We start from the raw sequence: 18,208 nt of genomic DNA, 5'->3' as shown, positions 1-18,208 counted from the left end.
ACACTTGAGGCAGTTGCAAGAAGATGAAGTCAGCAATGCTGAGGAGCAGAAGAAAGTATTAAGTTGAAAGTGTATACACGGAATAAGCTTTTCAGACTTAGCCATGGTACAGTCACCCAAGTTGCCTAGCTACACAAAATGAGTGGTATATAAACATACAAAATTTAAGCAGCATATTAGCCAACTATAACCAAATCAAATTATAACATAATCAAATTAAGATGAAAGGTATATGAACCTCCAATTCCTCTGACAAGCTATTCTGAAATACCCCGCTTCCTTTGGACATGCATTTTCCAGAAGTGTGCCCAAATCAGCAGTATACTCACCACCCTGCAAAGACTCCTGACTTCACTATCTCCAAAACTTCCAGTGATCAACTGCCATCTTTAACCCACAGGGAAACTCACCTCGCAATTGGGGTTCTTTGTGCTGGATTTTGACTCAAATACCCTTTCAGCCATTTGTAATACTTCAGTCTGATTACATGGTTTGACTAGTTCTTGACCAACCTTAACAGCACCCCCTTTCCAATCTAACAGTCCTCCAGAGGATACAGCGTTGACACCCTCCATGATGGCCGAACCCATCTGTGCAGTTTCAGCTTTAAGTACTTCACATGAAACAAGCTTAGGAATGGTTTCCACCAATTTGGCCGATGGAACCTCATTGCTAACAACAGGAAAACTGTTTACATGCATCAAAATCCGCTCATTTGCAGCATCTGACTTATGATCAACAGTTTCACCCAATGGCATATAAGCTACAGAACAATCTTTTTCACTCACCAAATTCTCACCAGATGACCTGGCACCTAGAGACGGCAAATGACAAAATCCTGCATTATAGCCAATCTGAGATGCTACACTGGAACTACTTGCACCACATTCTGGAGAAAAAGGCACCGGCCTTTGTGGACTAACAGAGGCCCTCTTCATGGCTTTGTTTGGCTGCACCTCCGCGGTTTCGTGCTTATTTTTTCTCTTATCATGTCTTCCGTAAGATGCAGAGACATCATCGCAAGCTTTTCCTGCCTGATCATTTAAGTTCCTAGATGGTCGAGACCGTTTATATCCATCTGGGAAAACAAAAGCAGGAAGCCACCTTCTGCGTACATGAGAAACAAATATATCCATCCCAGGTTTCCAAAACATGTACATGCCTATCTCTTGCCTGAAGTTATCGACCGTTCCTCGTATGTCAAATTGTTGACGTTCTTGATCACTTGCTCCCTCTTTCCTCCGCAAACCCATGAAAAACGCAAAATTTGGGCACTGCTTGGATGTGTCTATGTATTCATTTGGACATGGATGGCACTGCAGCATCCCATTTGTATCCCGCTCTATCTGCATAGAGATACATGAAAATCAAGTATTAGAAAGATGTAGACTTCATGTCTTCAATCATTTAAAAGGAAATTATCATAAGTAATTCACAAAACTTGACTGAAAAAGTAGCAGGTTATAGCCTCTCAAAATAATGTTCTGAAGACAACTTTTACCTTCAAGGTAAGTTGCCTAAACCGTGACTCCACCCAACCCTTCCAAGCCAGCAAATCATTGGCATCTGCTGCAACTATGTCAACCTGCAGATAGTTCTTGTATGCCTCAAAGAAAAGATAAGGCTCAAAAAGTGCACTCCATTGGACTTTGTTGAACTCAATGTCCTACATTAGAACAAATAAGGAAGGAAAGGGCCTCAATAGTGAAATGTGGAAAGACAATGGAAGATATATTACCAATTATGCACTCACCTCACAGATCTTGTGACCAAACTGGAACTGCTCCATCATAACTCGGAGAGTACTTACAGAGACTGTGCGCACTGTATTTGAATGTGTCATTGTTCTTGTTGTCACCATGTGGGTTGAACATAAACTGTGTGCACTGTATTTGAATGGCTGTGTGTAAACTGTGTGCAGTAAACAACCTACATGCTCATAAATGGCTGACATGGGAAATGATGATAAACCACAAAATATGGTAAATTTTTTATATTTTAGAAGTTTGGGGTTGCTTTGAGTGAAAGCACGTGGGTAAAATTCGATGTTCGAATAAAGAACGAAATGCCCTAATCGGTTCCCCTTCAATTGCTGTGACTGGTTCTCCTTGCCTTCTCTTCTGTTTGATCACACTAACATTTCCACAGGTATTCGACTCCTTTCTCTTTTTTCATGGGAAAATTTTAAAAAAAAAAGTTTTGATAATTTTTTTTTTTTTAATATGAAAAGTAAATTACAGGAAACGAAGAAAGCCTTCTTGTTAGTTTTTACTTTCCCCTTTATTTTGTAATCTAAGCAATTTCCAGTTTTGATTTCGTTTAATGTTTTTATCTTTTAAGTAAATCTTGATTACAAATTACAGAGGTTGAGCTCAACAATGGCTTCTAAACAAGAAAAAATACCCTGGAAACCATAATTGCTATGATTTCTAGAGATGGATGTTTTATTGTGTAAATGTTTCAATCAAAACTTTATTGTTGAATTTTTAGCTCATTGAGACCTCTTCAGTTTGAAAGAGTTCTGTTGGATTGATATCTTACATTGATTTATATTTTGGATTTTGTTCTTTTTGGTGGTTTATTTTTGCAATTTGTGTTTGTTTGTTAGTAGCATTGTTTCAGAGATATTATTGAAAAATTTAAGTTTGTATGTTTTGTGGTTTTGATGGGTTCTTGCTTAAATGTCTGATAGTATCTTGATTGATTAATAAATCAAAGAAAACTCAGGATTTGATTAAAGAGTTATTAACCTTTTTGACTTTGATGCAGGAAACACCAAAATCCTTGCTATATATTTATGGATGAAGCCCATGTTTGGGTCAAATGTTTTGTTTATTTAAAATTAATTGGGGTGCAAGGTTTTAAATCTCTCTCTCTTTTTCTTTTCCACTCTTTGCCTTTTACGTGCAGGCGTGTGGGCGTGCTAGATTTATCTTCTTTCTTTGTCTATGGGGACCCCAGAAATCTCTTGAGAGCCTTGTCCTGATCGTATTCTTGATGATGTTGGTGGTGCATTTGGAATGGGTGCAGTTGGAGGTGCAGCATTCCACTTCTTAAAAGGCATATGTAACTCTCCTTCTGGTTCACGTTTAATTGGAGGCGCTCAGGCTGTACGAATGAATGCACCTCGTATTGATGGTAGTTTTGCTGTGTGGGGTGGCCTCTTCTCCACTTTTGACTGCACAATGGTCTATGTTAGACAGAAAGAGGATCCGTGGAACCCGATCATAGCTGGTGCTGCCACTGGAGGGCTTCTTTCAACGCGTCGGGGACTTGGTGCTGCTTCCAAATCAGCAATTTTTTGTGGGGTCTTGCTTGCTTTTATTGAAGGAGCTGGGATCATGCTAAATAAGGTTCTGAGTGCACCACAGAATATCCCCATCATGGAAGAGCCAGTTCCAAACATGGGTGGTGTACCTGGATATCCAGTGGGGCAATTGCCAGGTCAAGCCCCTTCAACAGTTGGGAGTCCATCGTCGTCGTCATCTTCTTCCTCTTCATCTTCTTGGTTTGGAGGGTTTTTTGGTGGTAAAAAGGAGGAATCAGTGAAGAATAGTGGAAGTAAGACAGAGGTCATGGAGAGCTTTGATGCTCCTCCAGTGCCGTCTTTTGAGTACAGGTGAAATGAACAGCTAACATTATTGACCATTCCAACCATTCTAATGTGTTTTTCATGGGTGTATTGTCATCATCCATGTACGCCATGCGATTATAAGCCTGGAACAGTGTTATGAGAGTTCCCTGCTCAACATAGTTGTTTGTTTCATACTCTTTCTTGGTCAAAGAAAATAGAAAACCAATTATACAAAGTTCTCTAATTCCTGTTTTATAAGCCTGGAACAGTCTTATGAGAGTTCAGAAATGGACATAAGCTTAAACCATAGCAGATTAATGAGGCAAGACAACAATAAAAGATAGATTACTGAATTTCAAAGATTATCCCCAACTAAATGCCCTCTGCGTTGCTTTCCGTATAACTTAGATTACACTAATTTTTACATTGAACAGTGTTTAACAAACTAAACTAGACTTATCTAATTATCAATCACCCATTTAAGTGAAAAACAGCAAGCTATTGTGCAATCAGTTTTAAAGTAATACAATGGATAAATTTTGACAGAAGAACAAACATTGTTGTGAAAGGAATTGTGATTTTTTTTCTTACATGTTATGCAATCTGAATTGGGTTCGGCGACAATCTGATAAGATAAGTTTGATACATGTAAGATTTGTTCGTCTATTTATACAATGCCCAATGCCTTCAGAAAGCTATATATAAGAAAATTTTCCTTTTAACTTTGATTAGGATTCTCCGAATCCGGCAGATTGAATGCATATGAAAGAGAATTTAAGACTTCAATAAATTTTCACGACTAAACATTAAAGTGTGTCACGTGTAAAAAATTCAGGAAAGAACTGATTGAAAAATGGCAAATGAGTGTCCAGTTTCCTCATAGCATTCACATACGTGTTGTAATAAGCCTAGGACCTGCCATACCAAACCCAGCTTATGAAATCTGCTGAATGCTGATACATACATCAAAATAAAAGTTTTCTGCCTAGATAGCATTCCCAATACAGCATAAATATGAGTCCAGTGAAGCCAGGATGGTGAACATTCTCAGACTAGACTCTTAAAAAAACAATTTCTCAAGAACTACCTTTGTTTCTCCTGCCTCAAGTAAAGCAAGCCATTATTCTGTTTGTTGCTCACCAACTTTGTGAATCAGTATGAATATTAACAAAGTTGCAGATAGCAGGGAGGTTGATGAAGATGGAAGGTCTAAGAGAACCGGTATTTATCCTGCCTTAAACTTATGATTTTGATCCTTTTTTATGGAACACATTCATTTGTACTTTTAAACTCTACATGCATGTAACTTTTGTGTTTGGCATAATCTGATTTCAGTTTCATACATCTAAACAATCGAAATTGATTTGATAATCTTAAGACTTCGTTAATTTCGCAGTTGGCAGGCAGCCCACGAGAAACCTGGCTGGCATTCATAGTTTCATACCATATTAGTCCTAATCATTTCTTGGTAACTTGGCTTCTTGCCATATTTGGCCAACAAATCCAGATGCATGTATTGTGTGTAAGATATTTTGCATAAAAATGCATAAAATATGCAATCTTAAATCCACAAGATCTACGCATAAGTCATAAAATACTGAATCAAAATTTAGGATTATAGGAATACGTGAAACATCATACAATTTGAATCCGTAAAACTCTTCTTGATGTGATTTGACCTTTCACTCCAAAAACCTTTATGAATGACAATTTTAAATATGATAAGTTATATTGCAGTTATATTGCATCAGGATTTAGAACAGGACCTAGCCAATATATATAATAAGCTAATTGCCCCATCAAGGTTCAATAAACTTTAAGGCTCACATATAGATTGTCTACTCAGGTTATAACTTTAAATGTATTAAACTTATCTTCATTGATCACTTAAGTTCATATGTAAATTGATATTAAACTATTCAATTATCCAATTTTATTAAACCAAAAATATATTTAGCCAACATCAAGAAATTTATAATTGTGTTATTGGCAATGCTGAATTTTATTAAAAATAACAATACATGATTCTTATATTTTGGTGAGTTGCACAGGAACAGTGTGGACTGCAAGTGCACATATAATTACAGCGGTTCTGGGCTCTGGAGTGCTGTCACTGGCCTGGGGGAGCTGGGATGGCTCGCTGGCATTGCAACTCTTTTAATCTGCTCAGGCATATCATTATATACAGGTGGTCTCTTAGCAGATTGTTACAGAGCTCCCGTCTCTGGCAAGAGAAATTATTCTTATGATGGGGAGGCTGTCAAATGTTACTTTGGCAAGTTTATATATATAATAAGATTTACATCCAATCACATCAAGGTAAAATTATGTTGAATCTGATTTTGATTTTTCTGGGTGGTTTATATTTTATTAGGTGGAAACAAGTACAAGGTTTGTGAGTTGGTCCGGTTTATACTCCTCAGTGGGATGCTAGTAGGCTATACCATCACAACATCAATAAGCATGGGGTAAGCTACGTGTATCAAGTTACATTGATTAGCTTTTAAATTAAGCCGGGTCTAATTATATTCAGTTCGATTCTTTTTCAACAAATTTCCAGGGCCATACGCAAATCGAATTGTTTTCACAAGGAAGGACATTCGACGCCCTGCAAGTTTTCAAATTATCCATACATGATTGCTTTTGGAATTACTGAAATTCTTCTGTCACAAACCCCAAACTTTCATAAGTTAAAATGGTTCTCCACCGTCGCTGCAATCATGTCTTTTTCGTATTCGGGCATTGGAATGGGGCTGGCATCTGCCAGAATTGCCTTCAGGTAAATGAACTAATTTGTTGGGTGTTTTTCTGCTTACCAATTTACCATGAATTCTACAGTTATAGATCCAGAGGCCCCAATGATGGGCTCAAATGATTGTTATATCAACAAACCATAAAAGGCTCTGAGATTTTAACAGGGAAAGCAGAAAAGGGCACTCTCACAGGAGTGGACATTGGGCCAGATTTAGCAGCAGAAGAGAAAGTTTGGAGGATGTTTAGAGCAATGGGAGGCATGACACTTGCTTGCTCGTATACCCCTATCTTGATTGAAATTCAAGTAAGCGAAAAAAAGTTTTACTTTTGCAGTGAATCTTTATAATTGAGGTCATATGATTTCTGCTTGAATATTGAGAACACATTGAGGTCCTCACCCCCAGAAAACAGTCATGAGTAAGGCTAACATAATAGCCATCCTTGTAGCCACAACTTTGAACCTGTTATGCGGCTGCCTTGGCTAAGCTGCATTTGGGAACCAAGCGCCCGGCAACATGCTGACTGGCTTCGGATTTTACAAGCCCTTTTGGTTGATTGATTTAGCCAATTACCTCACTGTGGTGCACCTACTGGGAGCATATCAGGTTTTCTCTAAATCCCTTGTGTCTCACATGTTTCTCCCCATTAAAAATCGTTGGGCTAAAAATGAAAAATTACAACAAAAATAAATTATTTATAACATTTTTAAATATAAATTATTATTATATTTAATAAAATTATTCTAAAATATTGTTTATATTACTATGTTAATTAAAATAAAAGTATTTTTGTTCTAAAAAATTAATAAGTAAAGATAAAATTATAATAAAATCAAGATAACTTTAGTAATATTTTAATATTCATGTGAAGATGATAATTAGATGACCTTTATATTATGTGCCACTAATAAAATTATACATATACATTTTTGGTATACAATAATGTGTCATATATAATTAAATGATTTTAAATTAAAGATAAAGTAATATTCAATCATATGATAACACATTATCTATATACTTAAATTAGATATGACAATTTCAACTCGACTTTAAGGGCCTCGACCTTAACGAAAAGAGGATTTCCTGATAAAAATAGGAAAAGGGATGAGGGTGAGAATTAAAAAAATCCCCGCAATAGAGGACATGGATACATGTGTCCCCTCCCGTCCCACTCCTTCCCCACCCTGCCCCTGCCCCTGCCCCTGCCCCTGCCCCTGCCCCTGTCTCTGTCCCCATCCCTTTATATTAATATATTTACTTAAGATATTAACATATATTTATAATTTTAGATTATTTATATTTTTTAAATTTATTTAGGTTTTTATTACGCATATTAAAGTAGTTAATATATTATATTTGTAACATTTAAAATAGTAGGTTGGTTTTAATTTTATTTAATTTTGTTATTTAATATATTTATATTGTATTTAGAGGGTATAAGAAATAGATTTTTTCTTTTGGGTACGGGGAGAGGATTTTTTTTCCTGTGAAAACAGGGAGGGTGGTGGGGTTTTTCTTCGTAGGGAGGAGACAGAGAATTATTTTCATCCCTATAATAAGGACGGATCAAGGACATAAATTGATATCCCTTACGGCGATCGGGATGACGATGGGGGTGAGAACGAGGACGAGAACGGGTATTGAGATCCTCTCTTACCCCTCCACATTGTCATCCCTAATCTAAATTATGTATTAAAAATATATACACATAATATTATTCTATTAATTATATCACTATTGATAATATGAAATTATTAGTTATTATTTGATAAATCAAATAACATATTATTAGTAATAAAAAATAATTTTGGATAATTTGAGTCAAACGCCCCTCTTTAAGTTTCTCTTTAGTTTTTCTTTGGACGAATAGGTAGCGGCTCAACTTGTATTCAGTACGGTTGAAGCAAGGGCTAGCAAGATGTGGCCTAATTCAAAGATCATTAGCCATGAATACCCTTTAAGCATCGGCAAGAAGAAGTTGCCGTTTAGTGTAAATTTCTTCAGGCTAACTTGGAGAACCATTTTTGTGGTAACTGCAACTGTAATTTCCATGGCGTTGCATTTCTTCAATGAAGTGCTTGCACTTCTTGAAGCCATTGGCTACTGGCCCTCGACAGCTTATTTCCCTCTGGAGATGTACTTTGTCCGGATAAATCTAAAACGAGGAAGTGGCAAGTGGGTGAGTCCCCACCTTCTGAATTAGGTGTGTTTGCTGGCCGCCATGGCCGTAGTATGTGGCGCCATTCAAGGCTTGATCAAGGGTCTCCATGCCTACAAGCCCTTCAAACTTGATTAGTTAAAGATGTTTGTAACAGGGGTAGTTGAGATGTTCCTAATGTGAGCACCACTATAAATAAATATTTTGAGTATATAAATAAATATATATTAAATATATATTATTATATAATTAAGTATTAATTTATTCAATCGTTTGATAATACCCATCAAATATATATTATTTATGTAATTAAAATAAATATATATAATTTTATTATATAAATATATATTACTTAACATAATATTAATCCTTCCATTAGTTATATATTATTCAATTCTTAGTCAAATTACAAGATTTGATAATCTTTTACACTATTCATTAATTTTATAAAATTGAGTTTCTTTTAAATAAAATATAGTTCAAAATATGTAAAAGTACTATTGTTTTTTATTTTTTAAAGTTGGGCGTGAACCAATTTTTCCTCTTATTGGTGTTAATTAGCTGTGGCTTTTAGTGACCACATATAATCATTAATCATTTCCGCACAAGTGAAATTAGCAATGAAACAACTTCTTTTATAAATTCAATTTAGTCAATTTCAGATATATCATTTATTAATTTTAAAAATAAATATATATAATAATTTATAAGGTGGAAAAATAATAAAATACTAATTAAAATACCGTCATTATATATATATATATATATGTGTGTGTGTATTTTTTTATTATACATATATAATTAAAAATATAAAATATCAAAAATATTTTAAGACTTTTTACTCATTCAGTCATGGCCCACCCAATAAAGGTATAAAATAATATATTTACTTGGCTGACTAATTTACCCGGTCATACTCAATGGACCAGCCTATATAGGCATTGTCAACCAGTTAACCTATCCGGTTTAGGGATGGCAACGGGGAGGGGCGGGGAGGGGATATCAATCCCCGTCCCCGTCCCCGTAGGGAATATCAATCCCCGTCCCCGGCCCGTCCCCGTTACGGGGATAATAAAGAATCCCCGTCCCCTCCCCATCCCCTCCCCGTCCCCGCGGGAAAAAATCCCCGTCCCATCCCCTCCCCGTCCCCGCGGGGAAAAATCCCCGCCCCATCCCCTCTCCGTCCCCATGGGGAAAAATCCCCTCCCCATACCCGTAAATATAGATCCGGTCCAAAAACATAGCTCAAAATGGTGACTCAAAAAAACTGAAACTTAACTTAATCCCTTCCAACATGTAAACACCAACATTCACAAAAGTCTCATAAATTTCATTTTTGACAAATATCTTCGAGTTAGATACTTTGTTTACATAATGGATACAAAAATAAATTACTCAAAAATTGAACTAATCCCTTTGGGGGCAGTTAAATTAACTTATAATATATCTCACTTGTCTTCCAGAGCCTCACAAATTCTTGCAATGCAGCGGGCGGCACTCATTGGATAGCCAGAAACTGGATAACAAATAATAGTAATAAAATGAGAAACACCACATTATTAGCTCCAACACCAAAATGAATGGCCACTTTGATAAAGCAGCAAAAGCATCCACTAATTACGAGCCTTGCAGCAAAGTTTATTTAACCCAAAGGGCAGCTAGTAACTACAAGTATGAATAATCATGATTTGGGACTACATTTGACAAACCAACCACTTCTTACTCAGCTTTACTGCAGTTGGTTGTAGTTGATTCAATTAATCCCTTGTAATTATACTATACACCAAAACATCATCTCATGACACCAAAACAAGCTGGAACAAATTTCCACAGAAACGAAAATGAAACAAAAAGGAAACAAAAAGCAATACAACCTTAATATTGAGAAATTTTAGTCTCTGCTTTGTTTTAGCTTTGGCTGGGAGAGGGAGTGTGTGGCTGTGGAGAGAAAAATGGAAGCTTTGGCTGGGAGAGAGAGTGTGTGGCTGTGGAGTGAAAAATTGAAGGAAAAAGAGATTTAGATTTAGGGTTAAAAAATGGGTGGCAATTTTGTAATAAAACTTATTAAAGTTATAATTTTAGTAAATATATTAATATATTGGATTTAGGGGGAGGGGAGGGGCGGGCCGGGGCGGGGCGGGCCGGGGAGGGGCGGGGAGGGGAGGGGCGGGCCGGGGACATATGTATCCCCGTCCCCGACCCGTCCCCGATTACGGAGATTTTTTTCATCCCCATCCCCGCCCCTTTCCCCGTTTTTATCGGGGAATCCCCTCCCCGTTAGGGTCGGGGAGGGTCGGGGCCCCTAAAATCGGGTCCAAATTGCCATTCCTAATCCGGTTAACTCTAAATTTTAAAATTTGTTTTTTTAAATACAAAAATAAGTTAAAAAATGATTATATTTATACAATAAAAAAAAGTAAAGTTACATATGTATAAAAAATTAAAAAAGTGAACTATTTTAATTAATAATAAAACTATGTGTATCTATTTTGAGTATATAAATATATACATATTTATATGTGTCATCATATGATTGGATGATTTTGAATTAAGAATAAAACAATAACTAATCATATCATGACACATATGAATGTGTATTATACACGTCAATTGGACCGGATCGAATGGAGGCCCGGCCCGAAGCACGAAGAAAAGCCTCGGGCACGACAAAGCCCGGCCCGTACTGTAGCGTGCCGGGCCGGGCCCATGGGCTTATCGGCCGGGCCTTAATATTAAACCCATGAGCTGGCCCGGCCCGGCCCGACACTGTTCACATATATATATAATTTTTTTTAATTTTTTCTTCTGCCAAATGGGAGAAGCAAATTCTGCCAAATGGCAGAAGCTACTTCTGCCTGGTGGCAGAAGCTGCTTCTGCCTGGTGGCAGAAGCTAATTCTGCCTGGCAGAAGCAAGCTTCTCCCAGGCAGAAGCCCAGGCAGAACGCTTCTGCTTGGCAGAACGGCTTCTGCCTTGGCAGAAGCCGTTGGCTAGCTTCTGCCACAAGGCAGAGGCAGAAGCCGTTGGCAACGGCTACTGGCGCCAGTAGCCGTTGCCAAACTTTGTTTTAATTTTTTTTTTAATTAATTGATTTTTTCCTATAAAAACCTATTCAATTTTTCATTTTCATTTTCAATTACAATTACAAATTTCTCAAACTCTCAATCTCTCAAACTCCCAATCTCTCAAACTCTCAATCTCAACTATTTATTATATTTTTAATTTCATTTTATTTTAATTTTATCATTACAAAATATTACAAATGGATCCAATGTCAAATGAATTCAATCCATTTGAATATTATCATGCTGGCGTTGATGATATTATTGATGATGCACAAGGTGGGATAGGTAGAGCACCAACAGGTGAAAGTGGTACGGGTACAGGTTCGCATTGTTCGACAGAGAGAAAAAGAAAACAAACGTCAATGGTATGGGAACACTTTGATAGAATAGAGGAAACAATAAAGGGGAAATTAATTCGTCGAGCAGTATGCAAACATTGCGGTTCTTGTTTAACATGTGCAAGTACAAGTGGGACGGGACATCTTCGCCGACATGTTACTGATTACTGTAAAAAAAATTCCACATGAACTTAGAGGACAAAAACAAATTGCATTCACCAGATCGCGATCTGTTGGTCCAGGTGCCACTTCAGCAGGAGGTCCGAGCGGTTCTGGACATATGGGAGAAATGTCAACTTTTACGTACGATCAAATGAAGGTTCGAGATTACATGCCCAGGTATATCGTTGCTTTTGATCAACCTTTTAGTTATGCAGAAGATGAAATTTTAGAATGGATGATGCAAAATAGTATTCAACCAGCATTTAGAAGAATTCCTAGGTCAACTCTTAGGTCAGATATATTGAGAAATTATGAACTAATGAAAATAAAAATTATTGGAGAATTAAGTAATTTTAATGGTGTTATTTCAATAACTTCTGATTTATGGACTGCTACAAATCAACGTATAGGGTATCTTTGTGCAACTGCTCATTATATTAATTCTGATTGGCAATTATGCAAAAAAGTTATTGCATTTAGAAATTTAGAATATCCACATAATGGTCTTGCAATTTATCGTTCATTAGCAAATATTTTTGATGAATATAAAATTAATAATTCTATTTTTTCAATTACTTTAGATAATGCTAAAAATAATAATAAAGTTATTGAATATATGCATAATCATTTATCTCCTCCATTTAATGGAAAATTATTTCATGTTAGGTGTGCATGTCATATTATTAATTTAATCGCTCAAGATGGCTTGAGTTTGGCAAAAAAACATTTAGAAGTAATTAGACATGCCATTGCATATATTTCATCATCCCCATCACGGGTACAAGCATATCATCAATTATGTAAATCAATGGGGTTAAGAAGGAAAAAATTAAAAATAGATATTAGCACTAGGTGGAATTCAACATATCTCATGTTGAAAGCATGCGAAGGGTATGAAGTTCCTATAACACGATACTTCAATACCCAACCAATGGATTCGCAAGATCCTATTTTTTTGACAGATCAAGATTGGGAAATAGCTATGGCTTTAATGAACTTGTTAGAGCCATTGAAAACAGCCACAGATCATTGCTCAGGTGTGTATTATCCGACAACTTGTTCTATAATATATAATATGGTAGAAATAAGTGATATATTTAAAGAACATAGGTATCGTCACTCTCATAATGCTTTTCAAAATATATGTATGCAAATGGAACAAAAATTTAAAAAATATTGGAGTGAAATTCCTTTACTTTATTCTGCAGCTACTATTTTAGATCCTAGGGCAAAAACTAATGGATTACAAAATTTATTTGATGTTATTAATGAAAATTTGTCAATTAATAGCAATGTAAATTCTGTTGAATATGTTCAAGAATTTTTATTTGATATGTATAGTATTTATGAACAAAAATATGGAAAAACTGGACAAAGTTCTGCACCAGAGGTAAGCTCTGGTAGTTCAGGTAAAAAAAAGTCACGCATATGGTCTTTATTGCGCAAAGGTAAACAAACTGTTAGTCAAAGTACAAATTATAGTCAATTTTACAATTATATAAATATTGACCATTATCCTGAAATTATTCAAAGATATAATGCTGAAAAACTAGATGTTTTGGCATGGTGGAAAGACAAGGTAGAAACCTTTCCTGTGCTTGCAGCCATGGCTCGAGATCTACTAACACCTCCGGTGTCAACTGTAGCATCGGAATCCGCTTTTAGTGCAGGGGGATGTGTGCTGGATGATAGATGATCCAATTTACATCCAAATATGGTCGAAGCGATAATGTGCATGAAAGATTGGATCAAAGCTGATTTTAAATTACAGAATCGTGTGACAGAAGATGTCTTTGAAGAATTCAAAGATTTGGATGTAGAAGATGAATAGATAAATATTATATAGTAGATAAATTTTATTTATGTTTTGTAATTTATACAATATGTAAATTAATTTATTTGTATTTTATTAACAATTTATAATATTTTTTATCATGTAACCACTGTATTCCTCCGTCATAAGTGAGGGATTATAAATAAAATATTCGGGGTACTGTCCTCGATTTTAATAATTGAAAAATAATTTGTGTTTAAAAATTTTAATTAAAACTTTTTTTAAAAATATTTAATAAGGCCCGGCCCGGCCTGTTTACTGAGGCCCGGCCTGACCCATTTACTGAGGCCCGGCCCGGCCCGTTTACTAAGGCCCGGCCCGACCCGTTTAAAGCCCGTTAGTATATGGGCCGGGCTTTGGGCCTTTATATTTCAAAGGGTCGGCCCGGCCCGAAGGCCCATTACTGTTTGGGCCTCGGGCCCGGCCCGACCCATTAGCCCAACGGGCCGTGCTGAAGTCGGCCCGGCCCGGCCGGCACGGCCCATTGACGTCTCTATGTGTATATATTTATGTACTTAAAGTAAATACACATAGTATTACTCTTTAATTAATATTCTAAAATAATTATATATCAGTAAAAAAAAAAGTAAAATAAAATATTAAAAATTAATTAATTGTCTTATTAGAAAAACAAAGCCTAGATATTGTCAAGTGAAAATTTGAGTGACAACAGACAAGTTTCGTCTTTGCCCTTGCGAGATTATCGTAATTGACTTTTGAGGCTGCGCTGCTGGTTTTCCACTTGTTTTCTTCACACCATCATATTTAAGAGTAAAGCTATAATATATCATTATTTATACATAAAAATTAGAAAAATTTAAATAAATGCCCTTTTTAGTGGGGTAATAAATAATTTACCCCAAATTTTGGGGTTAAAGCATAAATACCCTTAAATTAAAGTATTTAAACGAAAATACCTCAAATATCTCTTTAAATACCAAAACTACCCTTCTAATTTAAATTACTATTTTATTTAAGGGTAATAAACAAATTTACCATAAATTTTGGGGTCAAAGCATAAATACCCTTAAGTTAAAGTATTTAAACCAAAATGCCCCAAAATAATACCGAAACTGCCCTTCCTCTATTTCTATATAAACCACATATCTTCCTTCATTTTTAACATATCTGAGAGAGATTTCTGAAGAGAGAAATTAAGTTCGTGTTCAAGATTTCGGGCGTGAAGAGAAAAGTTTGTCATTACGAGGTATTTATCCCTGTCATTACTTTAATCGTTATTATTTTATTGATAATGCAATTATATGTGATATTTTATATAATAAATTATAGTTGTATGTAATATGTAAAATAATAAAAATTAGATAGGTTATGTTTTAAATATTATAGTAGTATAGGATAACATGATATTACTTTAATCGTTATTATTTTATCAATAATGTAATTATATGTGATATTTTATATAATAAATTATTAGGATATGTTTAATAATATTATTTTGTCAAATTGAAGTATGAAATAGGTATAATTGTGTAATAGACATCTGTAAATACTATTTTTAGTCGTATTATTTATGTTAATTATATATTTGATTTGGGCAATATACAATTTACCCCCAAATTTTAGGAGTTAACAAAAATACCCTTATATTAAAATTTTTTAACGAAAATGCCCCAAATATCCTTTTAAATACCAAAACTATCCTTTTAAATTAAATTATTATTTGTTAAAGTTTAATAACAAAATATGATATATTTAAGTAGTCACAATATATAATTGAATTATGGAATAGGAATAATTATGTAATAGACATATGTAAATATTATTTTCAGTCGTATTATTTATGTTGATTATATATTTTATTGTAGGATTAATCTAAATGGCTGGATATGCTTCAATTAGATATGGGGGAAATTGGATAGAAAAGGGTGATAATGTTATAAAATATGTTGGAGGTAATAGGAAATTGATTAAAATTTCAGAACACACATCATTCGAAGAATTAATCAAAATAGTGAGCGACAAGTGTAATATAGATCGACGGATATTTAACATTCAGTTAAGCATGAAACCGAGGCATCTCGACGACGGTGTTCCGATAGAAATTTCGAATGATGAAGATGTTGAGGTTCTTAACGGTCTATCTAACCTCTTCAAAGAATGTGTTCCAATATTTGTTATAACTAAATTTACTGATGATAGTTACGAGACTCAACAAGCGAATGAAGATTTTCAAGGTGGTGAGTCGAGCAGTTATCCAGAAAATCAAACTATTGGTGTAGAAGAGATGCAAAATATCCAGATCAATCCGAAACAAGAATTCTTAGAGGAAGATTTTGCACATATAAATGAAGTTAACGTTGATGCATTGTATCACGCAGAAGAATTCCTTAATGGGGGCGAAGCAACTTTTCCAGACTGGAGTGAATTTAATGGAAAGGTTGAACATAATATTCCAATCGAAGAACCAGAGATTGAAGAGAAGACCTATGGTAATAACGATATTGGAGGTACGAGTTATTTTCCAGAAATAAATCTTGCTGGTGGGAATGTTCTTACTGATGCATTTCATTGGTTACCACCTTTTCCTGATCAACCATCTACATCTAGAAACTCTAAAGCATCGACGGATACTGATTCTCCAAAAGTTGGTACATTATTTCCTAGTAAACAACATGTGATTGATGCGATAACTCAAGACGCACTTCGTAGGGGATATCAATTTAGAGTGAAAAAATCAGACACGCTTAGATGGGTTCTTGAATGTCGTAACAAAGAATGTAAATGGCGTGCACGGGCAGTTAGGGTGGGAGAAACTGATAGCTTTGAATTACGTCGTTTGGATAGCTGTCACACATGTTGCAGAAATCAGATATTACCTCATCATAGGCAAGCAGGTGCTCGAGCTTTGGGGCAGATTTTGAGGACCAAATTCATCTTAGTTGATCGTATTTATCGACCGAAGGAGATCATTGCTGATATCGCCGACCGATATAAAATTGATATATCATACGCACAAGCATGGCGGGCGAGAAATTGGGCGCTTCAATCATTGAGGGGGACACCGGAAGAGTCATTTATGTTGCTGTCAGAGTATTGCCTTAATTTGGAGCGTTGTAATCCGGGGACGGTGAATCTGACATCCACGTCGTTAACCCGAAACCATAACTCCTCTCCCAAAGTCACCTTATTTACCGCTCGAAGGATGAAGGAATGTATTAGGACCCCACTAAATCGACTATCCTTCAACTCTAGGAAGTGTCCGAAGCATGTACGTCGAAACATTTGTAATTGTCTCTCTGTTAATAATTTTTTGATCACGACTCCAATATCTCTATATCCACGTGTAGTAACTTGAGCCTTGAAGTGTTTTTCGAGAGGAAATCGCAGTTCATCTTTGCTTTCGTCTCTTTTTCTCTTTTGTATAGCTACCTGTATGAAAATTAAATTACAATTATATTAAATTTATATAAATTTTACGGAAGAAATTATTCAATTCCATACATAGAGGCCTTATTTGAAAAAATAGATATCAAATTCGAATTCTACACGTCAAAAAACCTTAAGATGGTTAAATTTTAATTTAATCGCATATGAAAAATATCAAAAAAGCCCTAAAATTTAATAGAATTGCATTCTGCCCCCTGATTCTAACCAGAGGAAACGCATGCTGGATAACTCTGAAAAACAGCAATTTGGCCCACCACGGGAATTCGCGTGTCCACCACGCGAATTCGTGCGTCAACCTCGCGAATTCGTGAGTCCACCGCACGAATTCGGGGGGTTGACCGTAAGTTTGCCAGCCCACCAAGTTTTCTAATTTCTAATATTGCCCACCACACGATGAAATACGCAGTTTCACCCCCAACCACACGATTCCGTGTAGTCCACGAAGTTTGAAAAGTTCAAAACACCTCCCCGTCTACACGAATTCTGACCACACGAATTCATGTGGTCACTGCGCCATTCGCGTGGTGACTGTCGAATTCGTGTGGCCACGTTTCACCCTCCAAACTTCGTTTTTCAAACTTCATTTCAACAACAATCAACTCTACACCTAATCTAACATAAAAGCCCTAACATAATTCATCACAATCAGCAAACAATCAAGCATTTTACACCCAAATTTCAAACCGAACCCTAACGCAATTTACACCCAAATTTCACATCAAATCGCTCAAATTGTGAAATGAAATGCATAAAGAGATGACAAGGGTTGTTTTACTAACCTTTTTGTCCATCGTCGTTGCCGGAAAAGTCGGAAAAATCACCGGATAAAGTCGGAGTTGCCGAGTGCGCGAAACGTGAGTTCAAAACGGACTGTTTTCGTGTGTTTGGCTTTTGTGCGCGTGGTTATGGAGGAT

The 18,208-nt window shown here is 35.8% G+C and overlaps 1 protein-coding gene, 1 long non-coding RNA gene and 2 pseudogenes across 2 annotated transcripts; 2 read left to right on the top strand and 2 right to left on the bottom strand.

The window, feature by feature from the left end:
- Nucleotides 1–596: 596 nt before the first annotated feature.
- On the bottom strand, nt 597–1,876 carry LOC123194896 (nuclear poly(A) polymerase 4-like; the record flags this gene model as incomplete). The annotated part of the gene is made up of 3 exons (XM_044608399.1): nt 1,754–1,876; nt 1,502–1,666; nt 597–1,346 (listed from the first exon to the last, which is right to left on the bottom strand). Coding segments are annotated over exons 1-3 (1,023 nt in total), but the record flags the coding sequence as incomplete, so codon positions are not given.
- Nucleotides 1,877–2,948: 1,072 nt separating this feature from the next.
- LOC123194112 lies at nt 2,949–3,809 on the top strand (annotated as a pseudogene).
- A 922-nt stretch (nt 3,810–4,731) lies between these two features.
- Nucleotides 4,732–8,626, top strand: LOC123194539 (annotated as a pseudogene).
- A 1,159-nt stretch (nt 8,627–9,785) lies between these two features.
- Nucleotides 9,786–10,499, bottom strand: LOC123194118. Its single transcript, XR_006497227.1, has 2 exons — nt 10,363–10,499; nt 9,786–10,004 (listed from the first exon to the last, which is right to left on the bottom strand). It is a non-coding gene; the product is annotated as an uncharacterized LOC123194118 (long non-coding RNA).
- Between the last annotated feature and the right edge of the window lie 7,709 nt (nt 10,500–18,208).

Source organism: Mangifera indica, chromosome 13, assembly GCF_011075055.1.
Source record: "Mangifera indica cultivar Alphonso chromosome 13, CATAS_Mindica_2.1, whole genome shotgun sequence".
Taxonomy (NCBI): Eukaryota; Viridiplantae; Streptophyta; class Magnoliopsida; order Sapindales; family Anacardiaceae; genus Mangifera; species Mangifera indica.
The sequence above is the reverse complement of the archived record's forward strand: the minus strand, read 5'-3'. Positions and strand labels throughout refer to the sequence as shown.